General features: G+C 41.4%; 2 protein-coding genes across 4 annotated transcripts; both read left to right on the forward strand.

Moving 5' to 3' along the window:
• The first annotated feature begins 1,671 nt into the window (after window positions 1-1,671).
• LOC5507700 (prolyl 4-hydroxylase subunit alpha-1) lies at window positions 1,672-13,309 on the forward strand. 3 transcript variants are annotated; one of them, XM_032376441.2, is made up of 11 exons: window positions 1,681-2,257; window positions 4,333-4,682; window positions 5,160-5,211; window positions 5,484-5,842; window positions 7,942-8,012; window positions 8,951-9,050; window positions 9,340-9,393; window positions 9,486-9,551; window positions 10,098-10,166; window positions 10,522-10,618; window positions 11,769-13,309. In XM_032376441.2, exons 1-11 carry the CDS (start codon window positions 1,933-1,935, stop codon window positions 11,840-11,842), a joined length of 1,617 nt encoding a protein of 538 aa, XP_032232332.2. In that variant the 5' UTR covers window positions 1,681-1,932; the 3' UTR covers window positions 11,843-13,309. The 3 variants fall into 3 exon arrangements, with proteins under 3 accessions (XP_048590203.1, XP_032232332.2, XP_032232333.2); XM_032376442.2 differs by lacking the exon at window positions 1,681-2,257 and adding an exon at window positions 3,440-3,567; XM_048734246.1 differs by lacking the exon at window positions 10,522-10,618 and having other exon boundaries at window positions 1,672-2,257.
• Window positions 13,310-14,895: 1,586 nt separating this feature from the next.
• LOC5507701 lies at window positions 14,896-16,367 on the forward strand. Its single transcript, XM_001628277.3, has one exon. The coding sequence runs from the start codon at window positions 15,172-15,174 to the stop codon at window positions 16,240-16,242; it is 1,071 nt and encodes a 356-aa protein (XP_001628327.1). The 5' UTR covers window positions 14,896-15,171; the 3' UTR covers window positions 16,243-16,367.
• Window positions 16,368-18,167: the final 1,800 nt, after the last annotated feature.

The following is an 18,167-nucleotide window of genomic DNA, read 5'->3' on the forward strand; positions in this document are numbered from 1 at the left end:
TTTTCCTGTGCTCGTTTTTTTTGTCAGCAAGTTTCTTGTAACAATTACGAGATCTTCTTAAGATATGTGTTAGCTAACTAACACGTCAGACCCACTTGAGTATGCTGTATTATATTGTTGTCAGTCATGCCGCGGAGGTCTAATTTTTGGGATGTGTTTATAGCTAACTTTCACACTTTAAACCACTTGAGTGTATCGTGTATCGTGTATCGTGTATCGTGTATCGTGTATCGTGTATCGTGGTTTGTCGGGCCGCGGAGGTGTTGAGGACAATGAGTCGGGCTTCACACGCAAACCGCTGACAGAAAAACAAGGGCACCCAACGACTAAAATTTCACAACCGGCCTAAAATGAGTTATGATACCGTTTTTATTCGTTTGCAGTCATTTTTATACAATATAGAGCTTTCCTAGATATTTTTATCTGTTCGGATTTACTAGGCAAAATAACAGCCATCAGAAAAATCTGGTTACTCATCCCGAGGCATCCGAAACTCCTAGCGATTTTGAGATCCTTAAGCGAATTTCTGAATATCCCTTGTATACTCGCTCCCGAAAATACTAGGGTTCCTTTTTTTAAAGCATGTCGGACATAAAAATCCCCCACAAATGGTGATGGTGGTAACAAATGCAACTCCGAAAAACATAGGTGATCCAGCTCTCTTCTAGAAATACAAATTTCTAGGCCGACCCCGAAATCCATAGGTGACCTTGCTTCCGAACAGATCTTTGACCGAAAATGGTCGTTGGGTGCCCTTGAGAAAACCAACAGCAGTCACCACAAGGACTGTCGTGTGGAGTCTGCGATGTCGGGGTCAGATTTCTGGAGCGGAGTTGCAACGTTGGGATTCAACCGATACATATTATATAAATGAGGTAACAAATGGACCTAAGAATTCTCGAAGTGCTCGCAAAAAAAAACCTGTGTTTTCAGGTTGATCACGATTCTCGTTTTCTGAAAAATAGAAACCTCAAATTTTTTTCTCTCACGTGACACGACCCACAAATCTCTGCACTCAAATTAATGTAGCTAAAGCAAGTCAAAGTCAAAGACAAGTCAAGTCAAAGTCAAAATCAAAGCAGCTTTACCCACCTAAAGTGGCCAGACTCCTAGATCCCTCCCCCTCCCCCCCCAGGCAATAAACACCCATTAAAAGACCGCAGGGTCTAGTGGGTTTAAGAGCCCTTGTCATAGTATCTCACTGTTTCCATATACAATACAAAATAATGAAATAAAGCTTTATACTTCATTTAGCAAATCCAATCCAGTCCAATCCTTTTTTTCTTTTGCACCTGCTATTTTGCTAGTATGACAAAATGGCGGCTTACAGGAACTCTGTTATTCAAACAGTTCTATGGCTTATTCAAAGGTATTGTCAAAAGATGCCCTCACATGCATCGGAGCGGGCGCGTACACAGGGGGATGCGCAGGGTGCGCGCGCACCCCCTTTCCCTTGGCGGCAAAAAAGTGGGCCATCCCTTATTAAGGAATCTATGCCTTTTCCATATGATAACAATTACTGCGCATCCCCCCCCCCCCCCCCCCCTTTGCTATTCCTGGGTACGCGCCTGTCAGAGGTAAAGAAGTGTCCCCTTATCAAGACTCCCGATCTATTCCACGCAAAGCTCTCAGAAAAACAATCAGTCAAAAGCTAATTACACACGCGCGACGAATCTAATTAAACTAATTGGATTATTAAACTGTCTGCCCGCCTTGTGAAAACCTACTACTAACCGGAGCACATTTCTTTATGAGAGCATACCCACTTCCTTCCCGAGCGGAATGCCAGTTGGATACCTGTGAACACAGGTCAAGTGCTTAGGCACGGGTTTTAGATACTCACTTCGTTACATGCGATAGGAAAGGTAGTGTGATCACCCCTAGGAAAGAAGCTTGTGGCAATTCTTGCTGAATGCTGATGTAAAGCTTGAAATGGCAAATTTGTGGCGATTTTTGCTGATTGCTTTGATGCTTTTGTCTACTATCACGGCGGAAATTTTCACATCAATGGATCAGCTTCAAAGACTTTCAACAGTGGAGAAAAATTTGCATGAAACACTTGATTTGTATATAATGCAAGAGAGGAAGCGCCTGGAGGATCTCAAAGGGATTTATGCGGCAAAGAAGGAAGAATTGAAGAAGAGAGAAAGAGATGACGAGGTCTATCATCCTTTAGATGTTTTCAGAGTGATAAATCGAGTCAGTTCAGAGTGGAGTACAGTAGAAAAACTTGTAAGGTTTAACCCTCACAAATCAGGTAACTTTATGCATGGTATATTATTCACAATCGCCATTATCTATATCATCAATTAGTTCTAAATCAAATCATATTGTTCATAATTAGATTTTATCTTGGCAGATTGCATGTATTTATTTACGCCGCGGGGACTGGATTTGTTTTATGTGTTATCAACCCTGATGTACTTGAAGGTCAAAAGGGTATATGGCACAGTGATGATTTTCGATCATATTATCCATCAATCGTTGTGTTTTCAGCTCTGTGTCGAATTGCGGTAACAGTTGGATTTTAAGATATTTTAGCGATATCGCAAAATATTGGCATATGTTCAAACATCTGTAAGTGAAGTAGATTTTAAAACCATCCCACGCTAAGATCTTCTCAAAACTTGGCACGCTTTTAGGGGGAATTAACGACGAAAAGCTTCTTATTGTTTTGAGACAAATAAGGCTAAATACATGATACGAAAACACGTCGGAAGACGCTGGAAAATCGAGTTATTATTGATTTATTTCAAACTTTATTCCACTATTCCTACCAAAATTTGGCACCTAAGAGCCGACGGCGATTTCTTTATGTATATTTTATTAATCGATTTATTGTGCTGATCAAGTAAAGTAAACGACAACTCCGCCCTCCTTAAAACAACAACTCAAACAAAAAATTAATGTTTCTTAACAAATCTTCAGGTTCTGTGGATCGTTCTGTGTTCTTTTAATATATATTTATGGATCATAGGTCTTTAGCGTTGCCCACGAGACTGCATTTGCAACATAAATATACGCTACTGATAATAAAGCTCGTATCCCTTAAGGAATGTCGGTCAACCACTCCTTTGTTGTTGTTTATCAATGGAATACAACGGTTTTTTTTATCCGCAAGGTAGCTTTAAAATTGCTATCTACGAATAAAGTCTGATACGTTATTGACGATATTTCATTGAAAAAACTTGGTTTATCGCTTGAATTAGCCGCTTAAAATGGATACTTTGTGTGACTCGGAATTGAGTGGTAGCTATAGCAGCGTGATTTGCCATCTTAACTGCGTACCTTTTGCGCTTATTTTAACAAGCTGCCGTTCTGTGAAAAATGCAGACTAATGTGCTTACACAGAACTAAGTGCGTATCAATCATGAGCTAAGGGGTCACACAAGCACAGCGGAAGGTTGTATAAACCTTGCACTCCCCTTTCCGTCTGACACCGGCTTATCTATCTTCCCAGCCAAATACAGCTCATTGTTATTGCATGCGGGCTCGGTGGGGAGTTCCTCTTGCCACACTGTTAACTTCCAAAGGCCGCCTCTCACGAAAAGAAAGGAATATTCCAAGGTGACACCAACAGAACGAAATGTTATTATCGTTCTAGCATGATTGATTCAGGAACGACAGCGATGGCAAGGATATCGGGATCAAAAGCCTTTCTGCTTAGCGCTCAGTTCAACCCGAGATTTGATAAAAGCACTCGTTTTTATAGCTCAAACAGTGAGGATGCTTACCTAGAACTTGTTCACGGGGAGGGGGGGGGTACTATTTGACGATCTTCAATAACAACGAACCATTTTTTGCCGGGCAAGGGGTGCGCGCGTTCACCCCCCCCCCCCCCCCCCCCCCCTTCTCCACTTGTGTTGTGGTTGAACTATCAGAAAGAAATCGCTTGTATAATGTTAGAGGTAACAGGTTTTCTTCCTCCAGGCACTTCCTTTCTTTCCATATCAATATTTGCGTGACCTTCATTCCCCACTCGGCCGACCTCTTGGAGGCCTGGGTCTAAGGGCTTTTCAAGATCAGTGGGAAAAAGATTTGACCAAGCGATCAAGTTTTTCTAACAAATTTCGGCCGCGAGTCTAAAATTGACAGAAATCAGCATTTTTCACCATGTTTTCTGGAGATCCAGGAGCGGGAAACCTTTAGCTTTTCTAAATATGGGCATCAATCAACTATATGTGAATTTGTTTGATATGAAGTCCGTGGATAAATCATTTATTAAAGAGGAGGTTTCCCTGTATAATAAAACCATAGCTAGCTATCAAACAACAGCTTATACGCCACATATCTCGAAATGGTTAAATGTTTGTTTTATTTGTTTCTTCCCAGAATTTATCCAAGAAATTCGAAATTACCACGCATCTTTTCCGTCAGACGCTGACTTCGATGGAACGCGGGCGGCCATGTTACGATTGCAAAAGGTGTACAATATTAGTTCCCAGTCCATCTCATCTGGAGTGATTCCCGGACAGCGCAATGCGCATGCTCGACTCAGCGGCATTGACAGCTACCAGATCGGACGCAAAGCTTACGAGGATGGCAACATCATTCAAGCAAAGGCGTGGATGGAAAACACGCTAAGAATGATGGGTACCAGTGAGTCTTTGCAAAATCTCACAGGCCACGTGGTTGTTTCCAGAAACGATGTATTGAATCACTTAGCCTTCCTTGAATACAAGGTATTAAAAGAGTCTCACACAGCTCACTCAGGCATCAATTAAATCGATAAAAATGTAGCTTCCGTTTGTATAGTTAACAATGAGACCCCGAAAAACAAGGCTAAGTTTTAAAAGCCCGCTCCAAAAAGAACCCCTTTAGAGTGCACATCAGAAAAAGCTCCACATGTTTACAGTAAAATTCAATAACAGTGTTTAGTTGTCCCAGTGTTGCCATATTTAAGAGCCCTTGCCACTCCTTTGTTATTATATTTAAATATTTATTTATTTATTGGAAGACAAATTATGTGAAGAAATCTCAAAGTAACCAGCTAAAATAAAAATCTTATGGTTTGCTCACTAAATGGCTAAATTAAATGACAAAATCTTATAATCTTATAAAAAATCATATATTTTATATATGGCGGCTGACAGAATTTCTTTACGTTGTGATTTTATACTGTATTACGATACATTACGACACCGTTTTCTAAATTGTAGATTGGCGACTTGGCGAGATCGCTTAGGTTCTACCGCGAGATGCTGGTTAACGGTGAGTTGGGATGTTCACAGTAAAAGCTGTCGGGTCAGGGATCACCCAGGAAAAGGACCCGAGAGAACCATAATAGTGTACTTAAAAATACCCTTTTTAGGGTTGAGGGGAGGGGGGAAGGATGGCTTTAGAAGAAAAAGAAACAAAAGGGAGACTTAAACCGTACCTTTTTAGGCTTTCCCCATATGGAAACTTTTAATAATTTCGTATGTTGATAATCTACATCGTATATGCAATGTATATTGTGATAAACTTTCATTTTATTTTTCTAGATCCTAACGACACGGAACTCCAATCCAACATCCGGAAATTAAAACATCTTATTGCTAAGCAACCTCACCTTAACGTGACCTCACCACCCAATACAGCCAATAGGATCGAAGATGACGGTGACGACGAGTTGTCACGTGAAGAAATGGCCGAATATACCAGACTTTGTCGGCCAAACAGCCAGACCAGGCTACCTAGTTCAAACAAGCAACTCACCTGTAGTTACCTGAATAAGCATCCGGGACTTAAACTCAAGCCTGTTGCTATGGAGATTGTGAGTGTTAATCCGCAGATCACGCTGTTCCACAATGTCCTGAGCGAGATGGAGATTGAGCAGATGCTGAAACTGGCAAGGCCTCGGGTGAGACTCAGACTAATGGCGAATCTTTAAAAATAACTCATTTTCGCCACAACCCTACTGTGTCATGTCAGCATATGAAGAAACCGTTGTCGTTTTGGGGGTCTGGTACCGAGGAATCTTAGTTTCTTTTCATAGACTGAAAAGGCCTATTCAGTTTCTTTTGCTCCGACGAAGGGCTAACGCTCGAAACGTCAGCGCAACCACTTTGTTTCAGAGGCGTTTAACATACCTTTTCAACCTTGTGTTCATTCATACCTTGTCTACACCACGCCTACGCAGACCATCTAGCTTTTCTACAGCTTACATGTAGTCTTTCTAGTTATATCATTTAACCTTAAAAATGACAAGAATTATGCTTGTTTTCCAAATAAGGAATATATTAGTACCATTATATGGAAGTGACCGTGTTTGATAAAAACGGCAATTTTTGGTAAAAACGACAATTTTTGGTAAAAACGACAATTTTTTCTTGATATGGGGATTACCGTCCTCCCCCCCCCCCCCCCCCCCCCGCCCCTCCTCAGTATTTTCAAAAAGCATATGGAAATGACCAGAATATATATATATATATATTCTTAATGCTTTTGTATTGTGTCCCCTCCCCCCCCCCCCCCCTCCAATATTTCGAGGCCTGCTACGGCAGGGAAATCTAGGTTATGAAAAGTATCCGCTCCTGTCGTGTCATGGCAGTAGATAGACTTTATTTAAGACACGCTTGCCCCGTCAACAACAGCTGATTTCCACAAGGGGCGTGTGGAAAAAAAAATATATATATATCTATAATAATTAGAAATATAACTATAAGTAAAAGTATTTAAATAAATAACGAAAGAAAAAAAAAACTTGATCTATGTGGATATATAATACTATAAATACGCTAAACTAATTATTTGTTTAGATAAAAGTGTGAGCCTCTAATTCTCTGACAAATGATGATAAACTTGTACAATCTCGACTAGCCTCTGGGAGGGAATTCCATAATTTAGCTCCATCATAGCTGAAACTTTTTTTCATGAATTCAGTTTTTGGGAGTGGCAGCTGTAGCGAGGTGGAGGAGCCTCTGAGATTGTAATTTGTAATATTTTTCTTTAAGCTGAAAAGGTCCGTGAGACAGTTTGGAGCCATATCATGCAAAACTTTAAACATTTGTTTGGCTTTTGTCTTTGCTCGCTGGGTCTCTAAATTTTGCCAGCCCAATTCAGCTAGAGGGTCTGTGGCAGGGGTGTCATTTGACCTGTTTGTGATCACCCTTGCCGCCCTATTTTGCAATTTTTGAAGACGGATTATGTTACATTGCCCAAGAGTATCCCACACCTCGCTACAGTAGTTAAGGTGTGGTTGGATGATTGCATTATAAATAGAGACTAATGTATTTTGATTTGCAAATTCAGAAATTCGTTTCATGGCTCCTATACCAGAACTGACTTTTTTAGCAAGAGAATCAATGTGCTGATCCCAATTTAGGTGTTCGTCAATTTCCACACCAAGAACCCTACTTTGCTGAACTTGTTTTAGTTCCTTGTTATCAATAGAAATAGAAGGTTTGCAAGGAAGGGTTCTTAGCTTGTGGTGGGATCCTATTAATAAGAATTCTGTTTTTGCTACATTGAGAAAAACATTGAGAAAAAGGCAAAAGGTAAAGAGAAGAGAAATACGGTGCGTATTGTTTAACCGCCCAGATGGGCGAAAAAATTAAGTTTCTAGGCCGACGGGCGAGGACTGGATGACTTGTGTGAAAAGACCTGGTGAAATTAAGATACAAATGCACGTGGAGAATCCCTCGGGGTTAACCTTTTAACGTCCCGTGATATTTTCAATAATTTATTTAGTTTCTGCTGGAACGGATTGAGACATGGAGAGTAACCTTCTGTTTCTAGGCTCTGAATTTGACTTGTCAAACGTATGCGGACTTACTAGAAGCCTGTGTCCCTCAGTTCAAAGATGGAACATTCATGATAGATATACGTAATAGGATTTTAAATATATAAAGCGCTTAGAAAATGGTTTATACTGTATAAGCGGTTTATAATGGCTACATTAAAAAAAAGCTAGAAATGCTGCGTGGCCAAAAAAGTATTATCTTATTTTTTTTTTTTCAGCTTCGGCGTGCACGCGTAAATAATCTTGAGACGGGAGAAATTGAGGATGTTGATTACAGGATCAGTCAAATGTAGGTAACAAACTATAACCTTGAATCAGATGTGGCGTCAACTTCTCCACGTAAACATGCACGTGTAACTAGGGTAGTCCACGCCAAGTTATTTGATTCAAGGATGCCCATCCCGGAGGAAGGGGGAGGGGGTTCTTCCCATGTCGAGCTGATAGGGATATGTCAGAATCGGGCCTCAGGTACTTTTTAGGGGATATCCGACAAAAAAATTTAGGCTTTTCACTTAGAACTGGTATTTTTTAGGGCTTCTGGGGTATTTTTAGGGGGGTATTTTTTAGGGCTTCTGGGGTATTTTTTAGGGCTTCTGGGGTAATTTTTAGGGCTTCTGGGGTATTTTTTAGGGCTTCTGGGGTATTAGGGTAGCAATTTTTAGAGTGCAGGTATTTTTAGGGCTTTTTTATTGAATTTCTTGGCGAGCATTCCTAGATGATTTAACTTTTATTACATAACTTTTGTTACATAGGTTGTTTCAACTAGTAAATTTATATTTCCCTTCCCTTATTATATTTCCTTATTTCCTTTCCTTATACACAACAAAGAAAAATGTGCTTTGCAACAGCCTTTTGTACCTTTTTTGGCGGGTTTAAGAGAAGACGAAAAAGCTGTTTCTTGTTGTGGAATCTAATTTTGTCTTTTGCCAGAACATCAAGCATTTCTTTCCTAAGGCTATCAAAAATTTGACACCTCAGTATGAAGTGCCACTCATCTTCTGTTTCGTTGAGGTCGCATTGCCGGCAGAGTCTTTCCTCCGGGCTGCGGTATGGTCTGGAATACCGTCCAGCCTCTATTTCTAACTTATGACAACTTATCCTATTATTTTTACCCTGAAGAACCCCCATCCCACCCTCCCCGGGGTGCCCAAATTGCACATGATCAGTGCCACTAATGTGGTGTTGTGACGTGACCTACATACTAATGCCCCTTCCCATCATGTACAGCGCGTGGCTATCTGACAGTGATGGAGACATTGTAAGGCGCATCAACAGACGAGTGGGTTTCATAACCGGGCTGAATACAAACACTGGGGAATGTTTGCAGGTAAAAACAAAACGGCCACAAACTAAACGGTAGACTTGGCTCATCACAGACAGACAAGCAAGGAAGATAGTACGTAGGAAGGCAAGCAGGCAGGCAGGAAAACAAAAAAATAAAGCAGGCAAGGAATTATGCAACAAACAAACAGACAGGCAAGCCAGATAGTAACGTAGGCAGGCAGGCAAGCAGGCAGGAAAACAAACAAGTAACTATGGAAACAAACAGGCAGGCAGGCTAACAAACAAATAAGAAGCAAAACGCATGAGTATATGTTCATGACATTTCGTCTCAGGTGAACAACTATGGAGTTGGTGGCCACTACGAACCGCATTTCGACCACTCTTTGGTAAGACATCAAGTCTCGAGCAGTTCGTCTTGTTCCGCTAGCAATTGTATCACGCCTTAGCTACGTCATCACCTAGTGTTTATCTTCAACAGGACATGGAGAACTCACCAATCGCAAGCTTAGGACAAGGAAATCGCATCGCCACTTTTATGTTTTATGTAAGTCTCAAATGCAAATGGGCCATTCAAGCTATAAGCATGAGCTCACTTGACATGGAAACCTACCTCAACTACCGTCACGCCCCGCGCGCTTTGTTTGGTACAAGCTCATAAAAACGCGCGCTCCATTCTGGTAGTTGAGCTAGGTTCTATTGTAATGCGCGCGCAACTTGTAGCCATAATGGCCTATTCACGGATAACACTTTCAGAGTTAAATGCCGCTATCCCAAGAACGGGTGATCGTTAAAAAGAAAAAAAGCCAGCTTTTTTTTGTCTTGTACAGCAAAACTATCCGCCTCCACAGGCCTCCGTCGTTCAAACGAAAGAAAACGGATTAAATCACTCTCTCGGGGTTACTGTGGAGCGAGTCCCAGAGAACCCGAACTATATGAAACCCAATACCCACTCAAAGCGTATTTTCGCTCAGAACCTATTTTTTGCATAGAGTGCTTGCGAAAAAGGCTACAAAAAAACGGTCCGACAACCCTTTGCGCAGAAACTTCGAATAGACCGACAAATGCTATTTCATATCGTGTTTGTTTTTAGCTGTCCGAGGTCGAGGCTGGAGGGTCTACCGTGTTCATCAAGACTGGGGTCAAAACAAATCCTTTCAAGGTACAAGCAAGAAACTGTAGTCAGCTGTAGTTACCTTTTGCGCATGCTCGGAGACCTAGCGGCCTTTGCGGGCGCTTCCATAGGTCTCAACCTTAAAAAAGCGTGCTTTGCGCGGCCGAACGAAAAAGGCCCTTTAGTTTTCGTTCTTAGGAGAGCCATAGAATGACAGTCAGCGCAAAGGTTCCTTTAGAAATATCATTTCTCAAAACCTTCACGATAGACTTTACATTTTCACAGTCATGTTCAATGTTGGTGCCGGGAAGTTCTGGAAATGAGATTAAACCACAGGGAGCCCGGGCACCGATTTGTCTTTGGTGTGTTTGTTTTAATTGGTTCCCTGTGCTTTTTGTACCAGGGAGGCGCTGTATTTTGGTACAACCTGAAAAAGTCTGGCGAGGGAGACTGGGACTCATTACACGCGGGATGTCCCGTCCTTATCGGGAATAAATGGGGTAGGCTGCATGCGCACGCACATCACATTCTCCAGAATACAGAATATCTTTAAAAGGGACAATTCACGCTCCCATGATTCCCATGATGCACTACCTTTGTGGCCATATTTCCTCCTATAGCAAAAGTCAAAGAGACATTCGAAGGCGGATATGCCCAAATGCATTATCGCTATCATTTTTATCTGAATGGTCAATCGAGCCTGGGCGATTGCGTGGAAATGATGCATTAGTAAACAAGAATCCCTGCAATAGCGGACTTGCGCTAAGAAATCACGTGACTGGGTGGCAAACTAGCGCTTTTAGCGGCAAAATTGCAGCAACAAAGAGCAACGTATTCAGCGCTTACGAAAAAAGCCAGCATTCTTTTTTTCACAAAGGGTTAAATTCCATTTAAAGATTATTTCGTCGTTCTTTGGTGTGACGGGGACAGTAGTTTCTTATTTTTTTGTTTGATTATTTTGTTTTGAATTTGCCACCCAGAAAGGTCACGTGTTCACGTGATCGTAACAATCCCCACACGCCCTCTTTTTCCGTGTCCTGGGTTAAAAAAATTCTGGGAAAAGGCGAGTTCCCACGGTATGTATTGTCCTAATAAGGAATTAACCTAGCGTGAAGAACAGTAGTACAATGCACTCTGGAAAGAACGAGTTTGCTTCTTTGAACAAGTAATGATACGTAATACGATTGTAAAATGATAAAATGAATATATATTAATTATTTATTATATACTACTTGTAATTCAAGCCGCCCTGTCTTGATACCATGTATAATTTTTATGGTTTGTTTTCCCTGTCTTGACACTTTTTTGAAGTTCTTCTGGTTTGTTTTCCCTTTCTTGACATCATGTTGAAGTTCTTCTGGTTTGTTTTCCCTGTCTTGACATCATGTTGAAGTTCTTCTTGTTTGTTTTCCCTGACTTGACATCATGTTTAAGTTCTTCTGGTTTGTTTTCCCTTTCTTGACATCATGTTGAAGTTCTTCTGGTTTGTTTTCCCTGTCTTGACATCATGTTGAAGTTCTTCTGGTTTGTTTTCCCTGTCTTGACATCATGTTAAAGTTCTTCTTGTTTGTTTTTCCTGTCTTGACATCATGTTAAAGTTCTTCTGGTTTGTTTTCCCTGTCTTGACATCATGTTTTCTGTTTTTTTTAGTTGCCAACAAATGGCTGCACGAACATGGGAACGAGTTTACCCGACAGTGCGGCCTCACTGAAGACGAGGACTGAAGACCGGATGTTATACTGTACCGGAAGTCGAAGAAAGGACCGGATGTTATAATAAACCGGAAAGAGAAGGGAGGACCGGATGTTATGGAAAACCGGAAGAAGAAGAGAGGACCGGATGTTATGATATACTGGAAAAAGAAGAGAAGACCGGATGTTATGATATACCGGAAGACGTGGAGTAAAGAACTGGAGTTATACAAACCGCAAGACAAGAAATGAAAACCGGATGTTATACCCTGCCGAAAGACGAGGAGTAACGACCTGAAGTTATATATACCGGAAGGTAAGAAATGAAAACTGGAAGTTATACCATACCGATGTTATACTTTGCCGAAAGGCGAGGAGTGAATACCAGATGATATACCATACCGATATTATACTATGCCGTGAGACGTCGAGTGAAACTCGGATACTATACAACACCGGAAGACGACAAGTAAATACCAGATGTTATACTACATCGGAAAATACTGGATGTTCTACAATACCGGAAGACAAGGAGTGACGATCTGAAAATATACCATACCGGAAGACAAAAAATAATACCAGAAGTGATGTTTTATCGGAAATGTTCAATGAAGACCTGAAAATACCGGAAGCTGGAGATGAGGGAGAAATGAGAGTACCGGAAAATAGACTAACAAATGTAGAACAGGAAGAACATTGATCGTGACAAAAGTATATATCCTTTACCGGTAGCCAAAGAGTGAAAAAAAATATTTTCTGTACCGAATATTGGTATCTTTCTTAAGGGAAGAGAAAAATACAAAGACTAAGCTATACCAAGCCTTACAAGCAAGTAGTCGTGCAATCGATATCGTCAGTCTGCCTGTCGTACAAGCGATATCGGTCACGTCAGTCCATCTGTCGTGCAAGCGATATCATTCACGTCAGTCTGCCTGTCGTACAAGCGAAATCGTTAGTCTGCCTGTCGTACAAGCGATATCGTTAGTCTGCCTGTCGTACAAGCGATATCGTTAGTCTGCCTGTCTTTTTAGTGATATCGTTAGTCTGCCTGTCGTGCAAGCGATATCGATCACGTCAGTGCATCTGTCGTACAAGCGATATCGGTCACGTCAGTCTGCGCTAGCATCACCTGCTTCACGCTGTAATAACATGATTTGATTTTTGATGTAAATGACGCACCAAGACTCGTACAAGCGATATCGGTCACGTCAGTCTGCCTGTCGTACAAGCGATATCGTTAGTCTGCCTGTCGTGCAAGCGATATCGGTCACGTCAGTCCATCTGTCGTGCAAGCGATACCGGTCACGTCAGTCTGCCTGTCGTACAAGCGGTATCGGTCACGTCAGTCTGCGCTAGCATGCGCTGTAATAACATGATTTGATTTTTGATGTGAATGACGCACCAAGACTATCCCTAAGTGAACCAGCCTTACAACTTGTTTTAATAACACCTCTACACCTTATATAACACCTCGGCAAATAAAAAAAATACACAGAAAAACAGCGTTTCTGCTTGCAAAATTTTGAATGAATGAATGAAAAGGACCGAAAGGAAATGCCTTTTGGGTCTGTTGAATTCAGATCGTGGTCGCATCGCAAACGTGTGACAAGGCACGCGTGACTTGATTCTTTTCGAGACGTAGAATGCAATCAAATAGAGTACGTGTGGTAGAGTTTTTAAAAGCGCTCACCAATCCGCTGTCAAGAATCACAATCCCTTGATAGACACGAATAACAAAGGGTTTAGACGTGTCCCGTAGTTGCATAGTAGACTTTCTGTCATAAGATAGTACATTTCCCGAATCCTTTTGTTTTTATTTTCTTTCTTCCTTTTAAATTAGCCCCGATTGCGCGCTCCACCTTGTAAATAAATATTCATTTAAGAAAATTTATTAAATTAATGTTTTTCATTTAGTCCAAAATTGTGTTCTCGCAATGTCGCCTATTTTCTAAGCATTATTTAATTGGTTGTTACAGCAGGTCGGTCAAGTAGTAACGCTTGACCCGGGATCTCAGACTCTCTTTGTAAGGGTCACAATGAATCGCTAGCGCAGAATGCAAGGGTCAAATGGGTCATGAGTTTGCTTGATATACTTCCCGCCTCTTTCAAACAAGGTTCTGACAAACTCTGATACCATCGTAGCGGGTTTTTTTGCCACGAGGGTGATAAGCTAGCTCATCCCACTTAAGGTAATTCCCTTGAATTGCACTGCGCACCCCTTGTGCGCATAGTGGCGCGCGCTGTTTGTTCGAATTTTCCGGTATTAAGTGCGCGCGCGCCACAGTTGTACAGCAAAAGGCGCGCGTTTTTTAATTAAAATCGCTTTGACAGAAAAACGAAGTCGGTTACCCCCATTTTTTATTTGCTAAAATAGTTAAATATATACGGAAAATGATATACTGAAATAAGGAAAAAGTTGGGTTGTAGAAGTTTTGTTATTTCTCTTAAAAGCCGTAAAAATACTTCAAAATGGCGCTTTTTACAGTATGAATAGTGGCGAAAACAATGTCTTTTAGTGCAATTTCTTAAAATGTGTTTTGTTTTGAACATTAGCTACTACGGGTTATTGTTTAGGAGATCGGATTTTGGCAGCTTGACAAACAGAACTTAATTTTCTGACAGAACTTAATTTTAAGACTATAGGCACTCTATTTGAAAACTAAGAGTTGGGATTTTTCCTTGCGCAATCAGTAAAAACGCGTCAACTCTACGCCCCTCTGTTGTGAAAACGAGGTCGGTACCTCCATTTTTAATTACATTTTTTGAAAGCCCTTAACTTTATTATTGTTTATGCCAAGTTTTAAAAAATTCTGGGTTGTAGAACTATTTCAAGGGAAGTACCTTAAGCCCCGTGCAAACTGCGCCAGCACCTGCCAGCATTGTTGGCGAATTTCGCTTGACTAACTATAGGACAAGGGAAATGTCAAAATGGGAAATGCACTTGTTGACATTTCCTTTGTCTTGTGGTCAGTTGAGCAAGAATTCGCCAGCAATGCTGGCAGGTGCTGGCGCAGTTTGCACGGGGCTTTAGACAGTGCGTTGCTCACATCCTTATTGGCTAGTTTTTCCTGTCAAGGTAGCCACGGTAGCGCTCGTCGCACTGAATGATGTCAATGCTCAGTTTTTTGGTTTTTCCTTCAAAATTGTTAACGTGATAAAGAATGTTGCCAACTTTCTAAGTATTTAATTGGTTGTTATTGCAGGTCGGTCAAGTAGTAACCCTTGACCCGGGATCTCAGGATGTCTTTGTAAGGGTCACAAAGGATCGCTAGCGCAGAACGTAAGGGTCAAACGGGTCGTGAGTTCGTCTGATATAAATACCTTTTCATTCTCCCAAAGAGACGAAACGAGGTGAAAGCAACATGGTGATTTTGCTCTTTTGTCTGGCTTTTGCTTCCATCGCCTTCTCGACGGGACGTGCGCAGTCGGCGAAGCCTCTTGTGTGCAACGGCATGGCAGAGCTATGCGATCTAAGACTTGACCAAGTGACCCTTCCCGGCACTCATAACTCCGGATCAGGGTTTAACGGGCATTTATACCACTGGGGCGGGGGACTCGCGGGGTCGCATTTTTTTCGAAATCAACAGTGGAATTTCACCCACCAACTTGACTACGGAATCAGGTACTTTGACATTGACACATGTTATGTCGGGAAGGGAAACGGTGATTGGTGGAAAGAGGGGGCGTGGACATGTCATATGGGCCCGGCAGGGGCAGCGTTTGCCGGCCCCGTGAGACAGCTGCTGAACCAGATACGCAACTGGATGGAGAAGCCCGAGCATCGAAACGAGGTCATCGTCATCAAATTTGGCAGGGATGTAGAGGAATCTAAGAACAGAAAAAATATTTATGAAGACATTTTGAAAACGCTGAAAGATTTCAACTGGAAGCCAACACAGGCCACTCTACACAAAAAATCGCTCACCACAAACGCAGAGTTCGGGAAGAATTATAAATGGCCAACGCTTAGATCGGCTATAGAGTCTAATCAACGAGTGTTTGTCTTCATGAGCGAAAAGCTCCTTGAACACGAGGATCCCGCGGAGTTTCATAACAATCGCTGGATTGTTGTTGCTGAGGCACAAGTGAAGATAACGTGGCCAGAAATTCTAGTGTGGGGAAAAGACTGCAGTGAGGTTGTCCCCAATACGGAGAAGAACTGCGAAAAGTTCAAGAACAGTGGACTGTTAGAATTGGACGTGTTTGGGTCATCTATGTTGTTCTCGACTTGGGAAATGCAATCGAGTTGCGATACATACATGCAGGAAGCGATGGATAAGTGTTTTGCGAAACGGAAGCCTTTTCACCGGACAGTTAATGCTGTAATTGCGGACTGGGTAAATAGATCCAAGGCACCGAACTCTGTTCTTGCCGTGGCTCACAAACAAAACCTGAAGAACATTGCCATGTTTAGAAACAACGGGAGAAAGTGAAAAAAGCCTCACAGCACTGCTCTGAAGCAAACGGGAGAACATCAAGGACCTTCATTTATCTGTTAAAAGCGCACGAAATGATAAATAATATACCCTACCTAAAGGCGGAGCCAGCGTATTACCAACAAGAGAGCATAAGATAAGAGAGGGACACTTTGGTATTACCCGCGCGCCATGTCGATTCCGAATCTGGCTATTTTTAGTAACCACCACCCCACCACTGCGCGTGAGCATTTTTACTCACCTAACCCCCGCGCTTTGGCATTTACATCTTTTTGTTTGCCGCTGTTTTGTGACTTAAAACCGAAAAAAAACACCCTATTTGAACAAATACTATCGAAAAATTCATTCTAGCATTAAGGATACGGGCAGTTGCGGTTTATTAAGGGGATGTAGTACTTCGAGGATTGCAAAATTTCGAAAACGAGACTATTCAAAACCAATAGCGGAAAACCTCGTGCTTTAAACACCGTTTTCGCTCTAACTTGCTGCTTCTTCGTGGTTTATCAACATTCATGATCTTCCTAATGGTCAAACGAAATCTGTAAGTTAGACATTAGATAGGATATTGATTTTTGTGATTTTTTTGTGAATTGTGAAAGAATCAAAGTAAAATACATTTCATAAACTATCCTTGTAGCGAGGGATGCATTTTTGTAATGATCAAAGCCAGCAAGCTGAAGTATCTGAGCTTTTGTAAAAGTGAGAAAATAAAGAGGGAGATATTACTGTACTTCTTTGATGTTGTTATTATTATTATATTATTATGTTGATGTTGTTATTATACAAGCTGGAGTCGGGATTTAAATCAAACGCGGTATCACAGCCATTTTATCGCTCGTCGGTTTTTTTTCTTTCTTCTTCACTTGACTTCGCCGCTCAGACAAACAAAACAGTCAAACTATTCAGGGATTTAGCTTTCTGTGAGTATATTTGCCAATCTTGCTTACTTCAGTTAGACTTGTTTTCTTCTTCCGAGTTATTTTACATGATCTCTTTTCATTCCTATCGAGTTGGCAAAACAACAACACGCAACCCGCGGGGGAGTAGGACAAAAAAAAGGAGCAAATCCTCACGCGCAGTGGTGGGGTGGTGGTTACTAAAAATAGCCAAATTCGGAATCGATATGGCGCGCGGGTAATACCAAAGTGTCCCTCTCTTATCTTATGCTCTCTCTTGATACCAAGTATTTGTTATAGATACAAAAAGCCCAATTGTCAGGATCGTGAAACCAGAAGAATTATATAGGTCTTAGTAATGTAACGGTACAACTTATAGATAAGTGTAACTCTGAGGCTCAACTTAGGGAAAGGGAAGGTTTATGGGCTTATCGGCTTAAGTCTATCTACCCGCGGGGTCCTAATAGTGACGACATTTTTGTAGTAGGAACCCACGCAGAGATATGTAAATTTTTTCTTCATAGCGCGCGCTATTCAAGCGCGTTTTCGTCAGTTGCGTTTCGCACCACCATTCTGATGTAAATAAGCTTGTTAATTTTAATAAAAGTACCAAATTACAGGATCAATATATTAACAAGTCTAAATAATAAAATTACTATCATAATTAATCAATGAACAATGTAAAGCTCAACTCTAAACGTTTTTTTTTAATGCTGTCACTTAAGTTTAGTCTGAATAATACTAGGCGCATTTCCGAGAGGGGGAGGGGAGGGGTATCATCAGGGGCTCATTAGTAGGGGCAATCAACTTCCCCACATTCTGGTACTATATAGGTGTCACGGCGTTTCCTAGGATCAGGCTATTTTTAGACGCGCGGATGAGCCGATCAGATTTGACCTTTGTGTTGACTTTTTGGCTGAGCTCAACTGCACGCGCAGTCTCAGACGAAAAACTATGTTCTCTCTTCGGTTCCTTTTTTTCGTTGCCCTTTTCTTTAATATGAATCCAACACTAACTACACTTTGA

This window comes from Nematostella vectensis, chromosome 11 (genome assembly GCF_932526225.1).
Source record: "Nematostella vectensis chromosome 11, jaNemVect1.1, whole genome shotgun sequence".
Classification (NCBI taxonomy): Eukaryota; Metazoa; Cnidaria; class Anthozoa; order Actiniaria; family Edwardsiidae; genus Nematostella; species Nematostella vectensis.

What these genes read in the sequence shown, in the direction of transcription:
- LOC5507701 (XM_001628277.3), top strand. Translation starts at nt 15,172, where the DNA reads ATGGTGATTTTGCTCTTTTGTCTGGCTTTTGCTTCCATCGCCTTCTCG.
- LOC5507700 (XM_032376441.2), top strand. Translation starts at nt 1,933, where the DNA reads ATGGCAAATTTGTGGCGATTTTTGCTGATTGCTTTGATGCTTTTGTCT. An exon ending in GATTACAGGATCAGTCAAAT is followed by an intron (nt 8,013 to 8,950) that starts GTAGGTAACAAA and finishes CATCATGTACAG; the next exon opens with CGCGTGGCTATCTGACAGTG. An exon ending in ACACTGGGGAATGTTTGCAG is followed by an intron (nt 9,051 to 9,339) that starts GTAAAAACAAAA and finishes ATTTCGTCTCAG; the next exon opens with GTGAACAACTATGGAGTTGG.